At 50.6% G+C, this 16,863-nt stretch overlaps 1 protein-coding gene across 13 annotated transcripts in view; it reads right to left on the reverse strand.

Moving 5' to 3' along the window:
- The window catches only part of FGFR1 (fibroblast growth factor receptor 1), a 57,741-nt gene extending 43,468 nt beyond the window's left edge, over nucleotides 1–14,273 (reverse strand). For 8 of the 13 annotated variants that reach the window (XM_030817140.1, XM_030817137.1, XM_030817138.1 and 5 more), the window contains exons 1-2: nucleotides 13,615–14,273; nucleotides 3,007–3,185 (exon numbers count right to left, since the gene is read on the reverse strand). In XM_030817140.1, coding sequence (XP_030673000.1) covers nucleotides 3,007–3,097 — 91 coding nt within the window. In that variant the 5' untranslated portion in view covers nucleotides 3,098–3,185; nucleotides 13,615–14,273. Of the gene's footprint in view, nucleotides 1–3,006; nucleotides 3,186–13,300; nucleotides 13,474–13,614 lie in introns of those variants that run through there. The other 5 variants (XM_030817136.1, XM_030817134.1, XM_030817132.1 and 2 more) reach the window with 3 other exon arrangements.
- Nucleotides 14,274–16,863: the final 2,590 nt, after the last annotated feature.

Genomic DNA, 16,863 nt, shown 5'->3' on the forward strand with positions numbered 1-16,863 from the left:
TTCACATTCTCAAACCCCAACCAGGTCCTCGCTACTCTCACTCTTTTATCGCTGTCTACAATTGGTGGATTCAAATCTCAACTCCCCTCAAACCATCCACTCTGACTCACTCCCTTTACACTCTCATCTCAGTCTCCAGTTGCCCACAGTTGACACTCAACCTACTTAAACCCACAGATGCTATTGCTGTAGTGTCTTTACTACTTTTTCCTTCCTCTATCATCTCCCAGTCCCCATCCTGGTCAGTACCTGCACTTCCTCTAGCCAAACCCAAAAGTTAGGAGACTAGCCAGACACTCAAAATAACCTTCAACCTCATCCTTCTGGCAGCAGCAGTGGCAGCAATAGCAACTACTAACACCTTACATGAAGTGCTTCATCTGGATTACCCCACTTAACCCTTTATTATTTATCCCTGTTTTACAGATGAGCAAACTGTGACGTATGGTGTTTGAGAAGTTTGTTGAAGTAAATAATGCAGCTATCAAGTGGCAGAGCAGGATGCAAACACAGGTGCACCTCACTCTTTCCTCCTAGCCATCCACACTCAGCTGCCAAATTAACTTTCTGAAAGCTGATCGTGTCACTACTTGCTCAAAACTTTTTAAGTTTCCCAGCATCTACCCATTTAAGTCTAGTTTTCTTTTTTTTTTTTTTTTAGATAGAGTCTCACTCTGTCACCCAGGCTGAAGTGAAGTGGTGTGATCATGGCTCACTGCAATCTCTACCTCCCAGGTTCAAGTGATCCTCCCACCTCAGCCTCCCTAATAGCTGGGACTACAAGCATGTGCCACCACACCTGGCTAATTTTTCTATTTTTTGTAGACACAGGGTCTCATGATGTTGCCCAGGCTGGTCTCAAACTTTTTGGCTCAAGCAATCTTCCTGCCTCGGCTTCCCAAAGTGTTGGGATTACCAGCATAATCCACGCCTGGCCTAAATATAGTTTTTTCTTTTTTGAGACGGAGTCTCGCTCTGTCGCCCAAGCTGGAGTGCAGTGGCGCAATCTCAGCTCACTGCAAGCTCCGCCTCCCGAGTTCACGTCATTCTCCTGCCTCAGCTGGAGACTGGAGCTGGAGTAGCTGGGACTACAGGCGCCCGCCACCACGCTCGGCTAATTTTTTTGTATTTTTAATAGAGATGGGGTTTCACCGTGTTAGGCAGGATGGTCTTGCACTCCTGACCTTGTGATCCGCCTGCCTCAGCCTCCCAAAGTGCGGGATTACAGGCGTGAGCCACTGCGCCCGGCCCAAAGTATAGTTTTCTTAGCAGGGCTTATAAGCCTTCCATATGCTAACTCAATCTAATTTTTCCAAGTGTTGCTTCCCAGAGCTACCTACTCACCAGGCAAACCGTTCTCCATAAACCACATACATGCTGCCTCTGAACACTCATGCTGTTCAACCTGGAGGGCCCTTCATTTCTCCCCTTCTGAACTCAAGCCCATCTCAGGTGCTCTCTGCTCCCCTCTTCCTCTGCATTCCCACCACCTTTGGTTGTAACTTCACTGGGTGGTTTGAGCACAGTCCGTCTTGTGTTACTTATCCTTGTACTTTCCCATCCCCTCCTGACCATAAACTCCCTGTGGGCAGACACAGTCTCCCCCACTTTGGGTCTCCACCGTGCTCCAGCTCAGACCTTGCCTTCAGTTCTGTTACTGAGAGCAACATGAATATGCCTGCTCTAGCCACTGCACCTTCTATAAAGTCTCACACAACTTTCCCCGTTCATCCCCAACTCCATCCAGAGGACACATACTCTCACCCACCACTCATCATTCAAACGAGTCCCTGACCAGCTGAGTGGCAGCCTTTTACACACAGCCACCCCATCACGGGCACCTCCAACCTTTCACCCACTGTGTGTCAACCTTCTCTGTGTGACCAGCCAGAGTCACGAACCACACTATCCTCTGGCAGCAGAACTGCTCATACATTAGTTTTCAAAGTCCCATGAAAGCTATGCTGTACCTGTAATCTCCCAAGAGGCCTTTTCACAGCTCACACAGATCCCAAGAATGGTGGGGTAAGTCCCTCCTGTTACCGATGATGGCTCTGAATTTCCAACACGCCATAGGTCTCCATGCCCCTTCATGCTTCCTGGGTCTCAATCACTTCAAAACCCCTCAAACAGTACCTAACCAAAGCAAACCGCTTGGCAGGCCCCCAAACAGAACCTGTGAGACACAGTTAAGGATAGGAAAATGCAGGCATGGAGCCATGACTGCTGACCCCTACAGAAGATGTCTTTTTTTCACCCAGGCTGGAGCGCAGTAGTGCAATCATAATTCACTGCAGCTTCAACTCTTAGGATCATGCGATCTTCCCGTCTCAGCCTCCTGTGTAGCAAGTAGCTGGGACTAGCAGCGTGCACCACCACACCCAGTTAATTTCCTTTTTTTTGTAGAGATGGGGTCTCGCTATATTGCCTAGGCTGATCTTGAACTCCTGGCCTCAAATGATCCTCTTGCCTTAGCCTCCCAGAGTGCTGAGGTTACATGTGTGACCCACCATGCCTGGCGAAGATGTGGCTTTGGAACAATTTTCTAGAAGCCAGAGGTCTTTGGCAAGCTCTCACCTCCTACAACATCCCCTGTACTCCGACCCAAGTTCCACACGCAAATTCAAAGGTCATTCTCTCCCCATTGCACCACCAGCTGCATTTTATACATCACCTATGTTAAAGTGTGACACTAGGGTCCTAATCAGATATTCTTTCTTCAGAAAGAGAAAAGCATAAATTACCCCCAACAAACATGTCATCTCAGGTAAACGGATGTTACCAGCCTTTATGACCCCAGCCTCTGATGAAGTCAGTTATGTTTATAACCAGACCAGAACCAACCCAGATATCTTCAGAGTTTCTCCTATAGGAAGGGAGTTCTTTGCTCCACCTGGGAAGCAGCCTTCCCTGTTGACCGCATCACCTGCAACCATATCACTTCCCTCCCAGCCCATCCTGTTCCCAAGGCCCAGGAGTCCAGGCTGCCCCCAGCCAGCACCTTACCTTGTTCAGGCAAGGTCGGGGACGGCCTAGCGGTGCAGAGTGTGGCTGTGACCAGCACAGCCCAGAAGAGGAGGCACTTCCAGCTCCACATCCCAGTTCTGCAGTTAGAGGTTGGTGACAAGGCTCCACATCTCCATGGATACTCCACAGTGAGCTCAATCCTCCTTTTCAAACTGACCCTGAGGAAAGGAAAAAAAACCCAAAAGTTAGGAGGGTCTAGGTAGGGGAGGGGCAGGGAGAAACAGAAGGTAAAGCATGCCACGTGGTGGCTGCTTCAAGTGTGGACTTACTAAGGCGTCCAGAAGAAAATTGTGAAGCTACCCCAACAATGAATTAGATTATAGGTCCTGGCTTGGTGCGGTGGTGCACCCTGTAATCCCAGCACTTTGGGAGGCTGAGGCGGGAGGATCACTTGAGGCCAGGAATTTGAGACCAGCCTGGCCATGGCGAAACCCCGTCTCTACTAAAAATACAAAAATTACCCAGGCGTGGTGGCATGCGCCTGTAGTCCCAGTTACTTCGGAGGCTGAGGCAGGAGAATCGCTTGAACCCGGAAGGCGATAGATGCCGTGAGCTGAGATTGCACCACTGCACTCCAACCTGGGTGACAGAGCGAGATTCTGTCTCAAAAAGAGAGGTTATAGGTCTTAATTGGACAGAGGGATGCTTTAGTTCAATTCTACAGCTATGTTTTGAGTGCAGATTATGTGCAAACCTGGGAATACCATCATGAGGTTTTCCAAGGTATAAACTTCAAGGTAGTATATGCTACAAAGTGAATGGTCTCATGAAAGTCCCAAATAGTTCTGCCCTTTTGTGGGAAACAGTTTTACAAAGTGTGCTACAATTGCAGGAGGCTTGAGCATGCCCATGGCTCCCCAGCATAAGACTTCACTCTGCCCAGGCCAGGTGCGGTGGCTCACACCTGCAATCCCGGCACTTCGGGAGGCTAAGGTGGGCAAATCATTTGAGGTCAGGAGTTTGAGACCAACCTGGCCAACATGGTGAAACCCCATCTCTACTAAAAATACAAAAATTAGCTGGGCATAGTGGTACACACCTGTAATCCCAGCTACTCAGGAGGCTGAGACAGGAGAATTGCTTGAACTCAGGAGGCAGAGGTTGCAGTGAGCCGAGAGCACGGCACTGCACTACAGCCTAGGTGACAGAGTGAGACTCTGTCTCAAAAAATTAAAAAAAAAAAAAAATTTACAAAAGACCACTCCATCAAGGGCCAACCAGTCCCTCTGGTGAGAAATAAGGGGCAATGAAGAATCATGGAACAAGCTAAGGACCAGTAAATGGAAGCCAAGTACAGAGATAACTGGTTAGTAGCTGCTGGACTCGATGCTCAACTCCCCGACCTATGCAATGAAGCAGCTGAAATAAATGACCTCCTGGGTACTTTCTTTTTGTCTCTAAAATTGTATGAATCACATCCGTAGCCCTACCAGCCTCCCTTGCAGAGAGAAGAAAACCCTCACCAGCCTAAGAGCGTAGAGCCAGGAGGGATCCAGTTCTCCCTGATGCTGGTGACACCTGATGGAAGGTGACAAGTGATGTCTGACAGATATGAGTCCAGAAGTTGCGGGGGGCAAGGGGGCCTGGGAGGTCCCACGGCAGAATCAAGGTCTACTGCAAGCACTGAGTCAAAGATGGCTCACACTGGCCCCAGTTAAAAGAACAGAATCTGCAGCCCTTTACCCTTCTCAGGTCTGGAGGAGTAAAACTTAAAACTCCCCAGGGTCTTAAAGAACAGATCATAGCTGTTAATATTTACCAAGTGACAAGACTTTCTGGGCACTGTCAGGGCTACGTGGGGGTGACCATCTCTATTTTCCAGGTGGCTTCTGTCCTGAATGCTCCAGGGAGCCATCCAAGTTATTCAGAGAATCTACTTCCCCGGAACATGCCCTAATGTGGTACTTCAGCCCTGCCTCCCCCGAGCCAGGCAGGGCCCCTCGCAAGTGAGTCAGTGCTGGCTGGCAGAAAAGCCCCTGGATTCTTGGCTTCGTTCACATGCGCTTGGCCAGCGGGATACACATGCCACACCACGAGCTCCCTCCCAAGGCTTACTAAAATGTTTTAATGATTTCAAATCAAAAGAGAAGTCAACATTTCTCTTTCATTTTTCTACATTTACAAAAGGAATCAGAAAAGAGAAACTGAAATGAATACTGAACACCCACTATGTACCAAGGATGCTCTAAGTAGAATTAATTTAGAACTATAGTGAGGAATTAATTCATTCCTCACTATAAACTTATGGGGGATAAGTTTTATTATTCCTTTTAAGCAATGGAGAAACTGAGGCTCAAAGAGGTTAAGTACTTTACCCAAGGAAATGTAGCTAGCATGTAATAGTGCCGCAAGGTTTCTGAATATTAGAGGACAGGGTGGGAGGAAGTAAATAAGGGATTGATCAAGCCTGACTCGTCTGATGCAAACTCAATTTATCCAAACCAAGTAGATAAGGGTAAATCGAGGTAACTCTGGTAACAAAAGAGCCTTGATTTGCAGTTCCATTGGTCAAAAGATAGACCCTTGTGCCAGGGCATGGTGGCTCACACCTGCAATCCCAGGACTTTGGGAGGCTGAGGCGGGCATATCACCTGAGGTGGGGAGTTGAGACCAGACTGGCCAACATGGTGAAATTCCTCGTCTACTAAAAATACAAAAATTAGCTGAGTGTGGTGGTGCACGCCTGTAATCCCAGCTACTCAGGAGACTAACGCACGAGAATTGCTTGAATCCGGGAGGTGGAGGTTGCAGTGAGCCGAGATTGCATCACTGCACTCCAGCCTGGGTGACGGAGTGAGACTCTGTCTCAAAACTAACTAACTAAAAGAAAGACCCTTGGAAGCAGACCACAGATGGGCCATCTAGGACACTGCATGGGGCACATTCCCAGAGCTGGGATAGAAGCAGTGCTTGCCAGAGGATGCCCCTAAACCCATATTCCACGTCTTACTACATCCCAAAAATACACCTGATGCAGGCCTGTCACCCAGAAACGCACACTTGACCAAGAAAACCCAGGTCCGATGGTGTCAGAGTACTGAACAAGTTCTCAGGTTCCAATGGGAAAGAGTGGTGTCATGTTGAGATGGTTAAGCTTGCTTCGACTTGGCCACTCTGTCCCCAGAAAAGCCTGCCGCCTCCTCCTAGGTGTGGGCTGGCTGCTGGCTGCAGACTGCCCTCTCTCAGCTCCCTGGTCAATGCACTTCGAATTCATCTGCCAGCTTCCCTCTTGTTCTTTCCCAAAAAAGGTACAAAAAGTCTCTTCCTCTCCTACCCCTCTGGCCCTCAAGTTTGACATCTGTAAAACAAGGATGTTAAGAAAACCTGGCCTCCTGGCACCAACTCCTGGAATAAGAAGTGGGCATACACCCCATGCCACCCACCTGCAAAAAACACAGTGACACAGGCCACCAGTCCAACATGCTGTCTGGGACCCTGCCACCTCCTCCTTCACCTCAGTTTCTCATTCTAATTGATGAATTTTTCCAATCCCTTAGGAACAACTTCCTTCCTTCACTGCTTGACAGATATGACCTGCAGCCTTGCAGGTGTACACAGCAGCTTCCTCCAAGACCCTGCAGCTGGTTCCCCCCACCCCGTCTCTCCAGTATCAGCCAGGCTCCTGAGATTCATGCCTGCATGCAGAGGTCCTCGGTGGGGAGCAGAGAGGGGGCACATCTCAGTTTCCCACTCATCGGAGGGGGCTGAAACACTTGCCTTGCCTCCATCACAGGTGGTTATGAAGACTGAATGGGCTGCATGGGTGAAAGTGCCTGCTGTCTTCTCACTGCAGTACTGATCCAACATACAGGGTGGACAGTGTCTGGTGAGATAGCAGGGGCTGGACGGACCACGTGACCTTGAAGCTCTCCCACTTCTAAGAGAAAAACCTATGAATGTCAGATCTCCTTGTCCAAAAATTATGTAAGGAAGACTAGCTGACGAATTCATGGCCAAATCTTTTTATTCTTTCTGAGACAGAGTGTTGCTCTGTCACCCAAGCTAGAGTGCAGTGGCACGATCTCAACTCACTGCAACCTCCATCCCCCAGACTCAAGTGATCCTCCCACCTCAGCCTCTCAAGTAGCTGGGCTAATTTTCTGTATATTTAATAAAAATGGGGTCTCACCATGTTGCCCATGCTGGAAATGAACTCCTGGGCTCAAGAGATCCACCTACAGTGGCCTCCCAAAGTGCTGGGATTACAGGCATGAGCCACCACACCCAGGCTGGGTCTTTTTATTCTTGTCCGCTGGAGACAGTATGAATTCATACCCTTCCATTTATGATCTTGCCACCCTGGGATAGTCACTTAACCATTCTGAGCCTCAGTTTCCCACTTAGAGGAAGCTACATCACAGGTGATTACGAGGCTCAAATGGGTGGTGTGGGTGACTGTGCCCATTCTCTCCTCTCTAAAGTACCAACCGAATGTAAAGAACTATGTATTTGTATTTCAGATACAATATTAAGACATTTATAATTCTCATTGTGTAGTGCTTTGAGTCACTCCTTAATAGCACTCTCAGGAGATTTGGCAATTGGCAGCAGAAGGACAGGAACTTCCAACCTTTCCAAAGGCATTTCTCACTCTCCATCTTCATGTCTTATATTCTAGACCTGTGGCCCACACGGTGGCCACTGCACACTTGAAATGTGGCTGGTGCTAACGGATATGCTAGAAGTAAAACGTATACACCGCATCTTAAAAACTTGTTATGAAAAAAATGTAAAGTATCTCATTAATAATTTCTATATTGATTACATGTTCAAATGATAATATTTTGGAAATATAGTTACATTAAATAAAATCTAAACAAACAAGTTAATTAAAACACAAATTTTGGCCAGGCGCGGTGGCTCACGCCTGTAATCCCAGCACTTTGGGAGGCTGAGGTGGGCGAATCACGAGGTCAAGAGGTCTACACCATCCTGGCCAACATGGTGAAACCCCGTCTCTACTAAAAATACAAAAATTAGCTGGGCGCGGTGGCGCGTGCCTGTAGTCCCAGCTACTCGGGAGGCTGAGGCAGGAGAATCGCTTGAACCCGGGAGGCAGAGGTTGCAGTGAGCCGAGATCACACCACTGCACTCCAGCAAGACTCCATCTCAAAAAAAAAAAAAAAAAATTTTTTTTTACCTGTTTCTTTTTTTTAACTTAATTTCCAATGTGGCTTCTAGAAAATCTGAATGTACACATAGCTGATGTTATAATGTTATATTTCTTTCTTCCTTTCTTTTTTTCTTTGAGACGGAGTCTTGCTCCGTCACTCAGACTGGAGTTGCAGTGGCGCAATCTTGGCTCAACCTCCGCCTCCCGGGTTCAAACGATTCTCCTGCCTCCCAAGTAGCTGGGATTACAGATATGGGCCACCAAGCCCAGCTAATTTTTTTATTTTTAGTAGAAACAGGGTTTCACCATGTTGGCCAGGCTGGACTTGAACTCCTGACCTCAGGTGATCCACCCGCCTTGGCCTCCCAGAGGGCTGGAATTACAGGCATGAGCCACTGTGCCCGGTTTTTTTTGTTTTTTTTTTTTTAAACAGGGTTTTCCTCTGTCCCCCAGGCTGGAGTGCAGTGGTGCAATCACAGCTTATTGCAGCCTCTGCCTCCTGGGCTCAAGTGATCCTCCCACCTCAGCCTCCTGAATAGCTGGGACTACCAGTAAGCACGAGCATACTCATCTAATTTGTGTATTTTTTGGTAGACACAGGGTCTCACCATGTTATCCAGGCTCATTTCCATCTCATGGGCTCAAGCAATCTGCCTGCCTTGGCCTCCCAAAGTGCTGGGATTACAGGCGTGAGCCACTGTGCCCAGCTGCTCGTGTTCTATTTCTATAGGGCACCACAGCTCGAAGCAACACCCATGCCTCTATGCAAGACTTTCTTCTTGCCATTCCTTGTTCTGCAACAGGCCAGGCCTTCTCTTTTCTCTGAACCCCACCTTAAGAAGCTGTTTCTTCCATAAGTCTTTCTTGGGCCTTCTAGCTGGAGAATTTCATTACTCCAAATTTGCAAAACACATTACTAGCCCCTCTCACATGGCACTTAGGTCATATTATATGATTGTTATTTATGTTCTTCATTCTCTTCTCTCCCCACGAAACTGCAGGCTCCTTCAGAACAGGGTCTGTGCCTCCCTAACCTTTGCTAACACCCTTGGCACCTAGTATGTACACAGGAGATGCCAACATGTTTGTTAACTGGATGATGAAGGAAAAAAAGGGCTATTGAAAAGAAACTGATACAGATACTCCTCCAGAAAAAGAGGCTGAGAATATCAGAGAAAAGCAATTAGCTAGTACCCCTTGTTAACCAGCCAAACTCTAGTCCAAAGAACACTCAGAAAATTTCTGGACAACTTGGTTCTTCAGAATTGAGGAAATAACACCAAAACATTAATCCCTTCAGATGAGAATAAGACTTATTTTTTCCCCAAAGTGACCATTCTCTACTCACATGTTGAGAGGGCAGGGGGCAAGTACTTAATAAACATATGGAGAAAGTTACTCAGCTCAGCTTGCTAAATTTTAGTTGGCCCAATGGAAATGCTAAGTTTTTGAGTCTCTGTTAAAAAAGAAAGTGTCTAAATGTCCTTGTAAGTAAGAGACATATAAAAAATTAGCAGTAAGTGGCCAGGCACGGTGGCTCACACCTGTAATCCCAGCATTTTGGAAGGCCGAGGCCAGCGGATTGCTTGAGGTCAGGAGTTCAAGGCCAGCCTGGCCAACATGGTGAAACACCATCACTACTAAAAACACAAAAAATTAGCCGGGCGTGGTGGCACACGCTTGCAATCCCAGCTACTAGGGAGGCTGGGGCAGGAGAATCCCTTGAACCAGAAGGCGGAGGTTGCAGTGACCTGAGATAGCGCCACAGCACTCCAGCCTGGGCAACAGAGTGAGACTATCTCAAAAAAAAAAAAAAAAAAAAAAAAAAAAAAGCAATCAGTGAAACACGAACTGCTGCACATAACCTAGAAAACCTTGCTCTTGAAGACAGGACGTACTATGAGTGGAACCCCACCAAATTCTTGGGATAGTTCATCCAGGTGAGTGCTATTAAATGGGGGAGAGGGCCCTAAACATGGTTTCTTTCATCGCAGGGGAGAGATAAATGGTGGTGAGGAGAGAATTTCTGTTTAAAGTAGATGCAACCTTAGGAGGAAAAACAAATATCCTAGCCCAAGTCTGACATTTCATCCTCTCTGGAAACACCAGAATCTTCTCTAAAGCTCTGCATCTGGGCTCCCACTAGTCCCTGGTGCGTTCAGGCCTTTTACAAAGCTCTGGGGAAGACAAATGTAAGACACAAATTTCCCAAGAGGAAATTAAACTCATCAAGTGATGTGAGGCCCTTTCAGAGTAAGACATTTGAATCAATTCTAACTCCTTTTCCTCCAGCAGCAACAGGCTCAAACTTTGCTAGGATGTTCTGTAACTAACAGCCATTTTGACCAAACACACTTTAGAAACGGAGGCAAGAAAAAAGTCTTTGTAGAAGCCGGCTGCTAAACCCCCAAGTTCATACCAGCAAATCTCTCATTTTAGGAGTCTTGTTTCAGGTCAATACTGAAAACAAAGAGCACACCACTAAAAGCAAAACCCATGGATTTTCCTTGGTCTCTAAGGCTTGAGTCTGCCTACCCAGTGTTCAATTTTCTTGCCCTCTGGAGTCCACCAGGAATAAAGCTAGCCCAGCCTGAGGGATGCACCGATGTATCTAATCCTCTGCCCCTAGGGAGTGGGGGACACTTCTCCATTTCTTCCTGATCCTTTGCTTCCCTTGCTATCAAAGGGCCACCTAATGGAACTTTCTAACATCCTCCATGGCCAGAGGCCAAGGAAAAGAAGCACCCTAAGATTGTTCAAGTGGTGCCCACTCTGGCCTGAATCCCCACTGGGAAAAATACCTCGAAAATGAGCATTTCTGCAGGCATGTTTGGAAAAGCAGGCAGTGAAGTACGGCAGTCCAAGTGGCTCTCAATCTGGATGAACCTCATTAAAAAGCTGACACTCAGCTATGACTAAGAGTAAATGCAACAGATATTTCAAGCAGCTCGTCACTGATGCAGTTCATAACCCTCCCAGCTGGAGTCAGACCCCAGCAGCCTCCCAGTCCCCAAACACCCTGCACTCGGAGGGTCGGGGCAGCCCCGGAGCTTCTCCTAACCCACTGGGGGTAGGATATGTAAACAAGTCATTAGGGAGGCAGGCCATCGGCAAAACGGCCAGCAATAGCAGAGGCAGCTGAACCTCGGTCACCCAGAGGAAGGTGGATGACCCGGGCGTGGGGGTGATTAACCAGACCAAGGAGCGTCCCACGGGGCCCTGCTACTTCGCTTTTAAACAAGCCTCAGGGAGGAAACCGGGATCCCGGGCCAAGGGAGGAAAATGGCCACTTTCTGCTAAACAGTCTCAAGGCTAGATAGTATTCCAAAAAAAGCGCTGGTCCGGAGGTGCAAAGGGTAGGGCACATCTGCGGAGGAAACAGTCACCTTAATTACCACGTCTAGAGAAAGTGCGATTTCATTACAGCCTCCAAAACTACCGCCCAAAGAAGGAAACCAGAGGTGTTTTCAATTTGAAAGAGGCTGGAAAGAAGCGGGTGAGAGACCGACTCTCCCCACCCTCCCGCAACTTTGGACCACAAGGCGCTTTCCTGCCTCAAAGACTGTTACCAAACACAACTCGAAAATCCAACCCCCACTTTCAAACCTGTAGCCGTTATTTAAACGGTAAAACGCCCCACTTTAGTTTCCGGGGGATGCGGCCCAAATCAGTCCTTAAAAACACACAGGGAGCGCCTCTGGCAGCAGCCGCCCACGCCCCCGGCCCTGCGCACCGGGCTTGCTCTGGGAGGGGCGCGTGACGCCACCGCGGGGCGGCCGAGAGGGGACCGCGGGCTCCGGGCAGGGCAGGCGCTCCCGCAGCTCCAGCTGCAACACAAGGGAGAGAAAGCAACGGTTTGGTTCCAGAAACTTCCATCGTCAAGGCCAGTTCTGGCCAGACGCACAGCCAAAGAGCCCCCCTAGTCTAGCGGATGAACCGTTCACGAGTGGCATCGCCTAAAACCTTGGCCCCATCTCCCAAGATGCCTCTTTTCTGCGCAATCCAGAAAGCACCCCGACCGCCGCCACCCACCAGCGGCGGCGAATAACTTGGTGAGATCTTAAATAACTCGGGATCCAAGGGAACTTTCTTTTCTCCCCCGAATCTCAACGCCGCATCTCCAAGTCTCCAGAAATGTTAAGGAGGGAGGTGGTCAAGACAGGCTGAAGAATCTGAGTTTTAATTTGGGGGAGGGGGAGGGGAGGAAGAGGGAAGTTAATAATGCGGCTGCGGTGTACCCGTGTGGGGTGAAACGGAACCAGATGCGGCTGCTACATCTGGAAAATGGGGGTGGGGGAGTGCTGGGGGAGAAAGGCACCGTGGTAATGTTTTTCAAACGGGTTGATAGCTTCTGGGCCCAGAACAAGAAACAGGCTTCACACCCCCGCCCCCCCCCACCGCCACCACCAAAAAAGTGGCTGCCTCATAGGGGGTGTGTGTTCTATATGAACCCCATCTACAAGGTCCATAAATTCCTCTGCAAACATGGGTCGTGGCATCACTTTTCTCCCAACCCCAAACATAACGGTAGGGGAAGCGGGGTGCAGAGGGGTCTGGGCCAGAGAAGCAAACGCATCGCTGCCGAATGAACCGCACCGGACAAAAACCCTCATCCCTTCCCCCACCCTCCAGGAACCAGATTGGGACGGAACGGTCCTTCCGCCCCCGTCCCACACCTCGGCTTAACGACCGTGGGTCGTCCTCCCGTTCCCCAAACTTCCGACCATTTCAGAGACCGTCCAAGTCATAAGATCACCCCTTCTGGAAAGGGGAGTCGTTTTTCGCTCTCAGCTCAAGCAGATTCAGCCATTTGGTGACGACACCTCCTTAAAACCTATTCCAAGAGAAGCTAACTTAGCCCTCCACGTCCTCCGCAGTTCATCCCCCACCCCATCCGCCCCCAACTCGGACCCCAGGCTTTCCCGGGGGTGGAAAAGGACTTAGGAATGTCCCGGATTTTTAGCGTTGAGCCCAAAGCTACCTGCTGAATTGGGGGTGAATCCCCAAAAGGGAACCAAAAAGACATGGAGTGGAATGCAACACACACACATAATACACACAACGCACCCCACCTCGCCGCCCACTCCCGCCATCCTCCCCAGTCCAGGAAACCGCGGGCCTCGCCGCCTTCGCCCCGGGCCTGTCCCTCCCAGGACTCACCGAGGAGCCGCCGCCGCCTCGCCAGCTCCCGAGCGCGAGTTGGAGGAAAAGTTGGGCGGCGGGAAGAGCTGCGGGACGAGCGCAGGGAGGGGGCGCAGAAGGCGACGCGGGCGGAGGGAAGGGAGGAGAGACCCAAGTGGGGCTCGGATCGCCCGGGAGGGAGCCAGGAGGTGAAGGGGGCGGGCGGCGAGCGGAGGGAGGCGCCGGCCCCGGCTGGGCTGCGGCGGGCAAAGCGCGCAGCCCGAAGTCTCCGGCGCCGGGGGCCGCTCGGGACGCCAAACCCGCCCCAGATCCGGGGACGCCGCGGCTCTTACCTCGCTCGGCGTGGAGGTTCCGCCTCGGGAGAGTCCGCCGTGGCTTGTGCGAGCGGGCGTGTGCCCGCGTCCGCGGCTCCGGCCCGCCGCCCCCGGGCTCTGTTCGGGTCCTGGCGGGGTCGCAAGAGCTCCGCGGCCGGTGCTCGACTCCCGGCGGGGCTCGGTGCTCGGCGCCTCCAGCCCGGGCGGGAACAATGGAGCCGGAGCTGGTGCCCCGGAGGCGGGGCGGGGGGAGGGCTCCCGTCCGCCGCCCGGGGTCTCCAGACCTTGTGCCCCCCTTCTCCAGAACGCGGCGGCGCCTCACGCTCCTTGCAGACCGGGCTCCATCGCCCCGCGGAGGCCCCGGCGCCGCGGCGTGCCCGACTGCAGCACGGGTACCGTGCGCCCTGCAGGGCGCCCCGAGCTCGGACCGGAGAAAAGTCCTCGGGCTCCGCGGCTTTTCAAGCAGCGGCGCGCTCGCGGCCGGGGAAGGCGAGGCCGCCGCAATGCGCTACGAGGAGTCTCGGTCCCGTTCGGCCGTGGCCGCCCAGCTCCCGGCACAGCCCGGGTTCCTCCGCGCGCTGCGGCTGCACCAGCGTCCCGGCTCCCGCTCGCTGCCGCCTGCCGCCGAGGACGCCGCGCCTGTGGCCGCAGGAGCGCTCCGAGCGCTGTGCGCCGGCGAGGCGCGAGGGCTCGCCCTCTCACTCCCACCCGCGCTGGTCCCTCCTCCGCCTCCGCCCCCTGCAGCTGCCTGCTGGGCCTTGTAGTTCCCCAGCCGCGGCCCCAAAGGAGGGGGAGCGGGCCGAGCGGGCCGCGCTGTCCGGCGCTCTGCCCTTCTCTTCCTACAGCCTGGTCTCCTTTGGCGTTTGCGCCCCTGCATCTGAGCACGTCCCAGAGAGCGCCGGAATGTCAGGCCCTAGACATAGCGGCAGTTTGGGAGGCGGGGGGCAGGTGAAGAGACGCCGCAGCCTTGAGGTTGTACCTGGTAGCGTGGGCTTCGGAGTCTGTGCGCCTTGGGGAAATGATTTTCGCGCTCTAAATCTCGGTTTTCCCATCTGTAAAAGGGGGATAATAGTGCTTTTCATATACAGTTGAGGCGTCAACGAGGGCCTGGCGCATAGTTAACACTTAGTAAATACAAGCTGGTTTTATGATGAGAAGGTCAGCCCCTCCTCAAACCCTTCCATTGGATTTCAGCTTTCCCCAGCCACATGATTTAGGTTTTGTGGTCCACCGGGAACTGGACCCTGTAGATTCTACAGCGATGTTGTTGGCTTCTAGAAGTCTCCAGCTTGCAGTGAACGTCTAGGAAGCAAAGAGTAAGCAGTGGGAGTTGAAGGGAGAGGTGTGGTTGGTTTGGAAATTAATCACAGCGCACTCAGAACACCCCCCAGTACTGTGGAACACAGGAAAGTGGCTAAAATGCTTCCCCCTGAGTCTTCCCGCAGAGTGGCATAATGTAGTGGTTCCCTAATCCAGATGGACACAGGTCCTAGGGAACGTCTGAAAAATACAAATTCATGGGCCTGCTCAGACATGAGGAATCACGCTGTCCCAGGAAGGAGCCAAGAGCCTGTATTTTTTCCAGGGCTCCGTGGGGCATGTGATGTGAGCCCAGGCTGAGGCTACCGTTGGAGTGGGAAGTAGGCAGCACTAGGTCTGAAGGATTCCTCCATTCTGTCCATCATTTATGAAGTTTGATGTAGGACAAATCATGCATCTGATAAAATCAAAACAGGGGTATCTGTTGATACTTCTTCACAAGATGGTCATAAGAATCAAATAAAATAATAGCTCTCAGTGGACCAAAAATATTACACAAATAGAAGTCACTATGAAAGTTAGTGGCAGGGCCTGTTCCGTCACCATCACCCACCTTAACCCCAAAACTTGTAGAAGTTTGAATACTGAATGAGATCCCCCAACCCACTCCTCACCCAACCCACCCACGCCTCCCTGGCTAATTTAAGAAAAGAGTTGGCCGGGTGCGGTGGCTCATGCCTGTAATCCCAGCACTTTGGGAGGCCAAGGCGGGTGGATCACGAGGTCAGAAGATCGAGACTATCCTTGCCAACAAGGTGAAACCCCGTCTCTACTAAAATACAAAAAAATTAGCCAGGCATGGTGGCGCTCGCCTGTAATCCCAGCTACTGGGGAGGCTGAGGCAGGGGAATCGCTTGAACCCAGGAGGCGGAGGTTGCAGTGAGCCGAGATCGTGCCACTGCACTCCAGCCTGGCAACAGAGCAAGACTCTGTCTCAAAAAAAAAAAAAAAGATAAGATAAAATGGTCCTCGCGTTATTTTTCTAATCCACCAGCAGGTGACAGACTAGTGGCCAACACGGTGTTATTCACATAGTAGACACTCATGAAATTCCTTGACTGGCCAAAGAGCAAATATTCAATAAGTATTTGTTGAACAAATGAATAAACAACTAAATTACAGCTCACACCTGTAATCCCAGCACTTCGGGTGGCCAAAGCGGGAGGATCACTTGAAGCCAGAAGTTCAAGACCAGCCTGGGAAACAAAGTGAGCCCTTGTCTCTACAAAATATTTTTAAAAATTAGCTGGAGGTGGAGGCTGAAGAAGGAGGATGGCTTAAGCCCAGGAGTTTGAGGCTGCAGTGAGCTATGATCCAGCCACTACACTCCAGCCTGGGCGACAGAGTAAGACCCTGTCTCAAAACAAAATAATACAAAACAAAAAATGAGAAACAAGAACTCATATCTTTGTTGAATAAATGAACTTCAGCCACTGTTTATAGGGTTTTCCCCTACAAGCCACCATTTAACCCTTCAGCTCCTGGTCAGGCTTGGTTTATACTCCTATATAAGCTGCCCACCCATTAGGCCTCCTGCATTTTAATTACTAGTCATCACAGGCTTGTAAGAAGGCCAAAGTCACACCCTACCCCCAAGAGGCCTTCCCTGCCCATCCCAGCTTTGTGAGTCCCTGGACCCCCTGCTCACTTGCTGACTATCCACTGAGTTGACACCATAGCTTTGTTAGTGGTTTTCCTTACTGTGCTCTGCTTTCTTTCTAATTGGTTTCTAAACTGCCTTAGGGCAAGGATCTTATCTAGGTGTCTGACCAATTCTACACAGGAGGTTTTCCATGTATATTTATTGTTGATGGACTTGCTAAGCATAACCAACCTGGGTTACCAGAGGAGGAAATACAATTTGAGGGAATATGATTGGGAATACAAGCCATGAAAAAAATCCAGCATTTAATGTTAACACCCAGCTACTATTTTTCTACTTTGTTC

Source organism: Nomascus leucogenys, chromosome 8 (assembly GCF_006542625.1).
Source record: "Nomascus leucogenys isolate Asia chromosome 8, Asia_NLE_v1, whole genome shotgun sequence".
Classification (NCBI taxonomy): Eukaryota; Metazoa; Chordata; class Mammalia; order Primates; family Hylobatidae; genus Nomascus; species Nomascus leucogenys.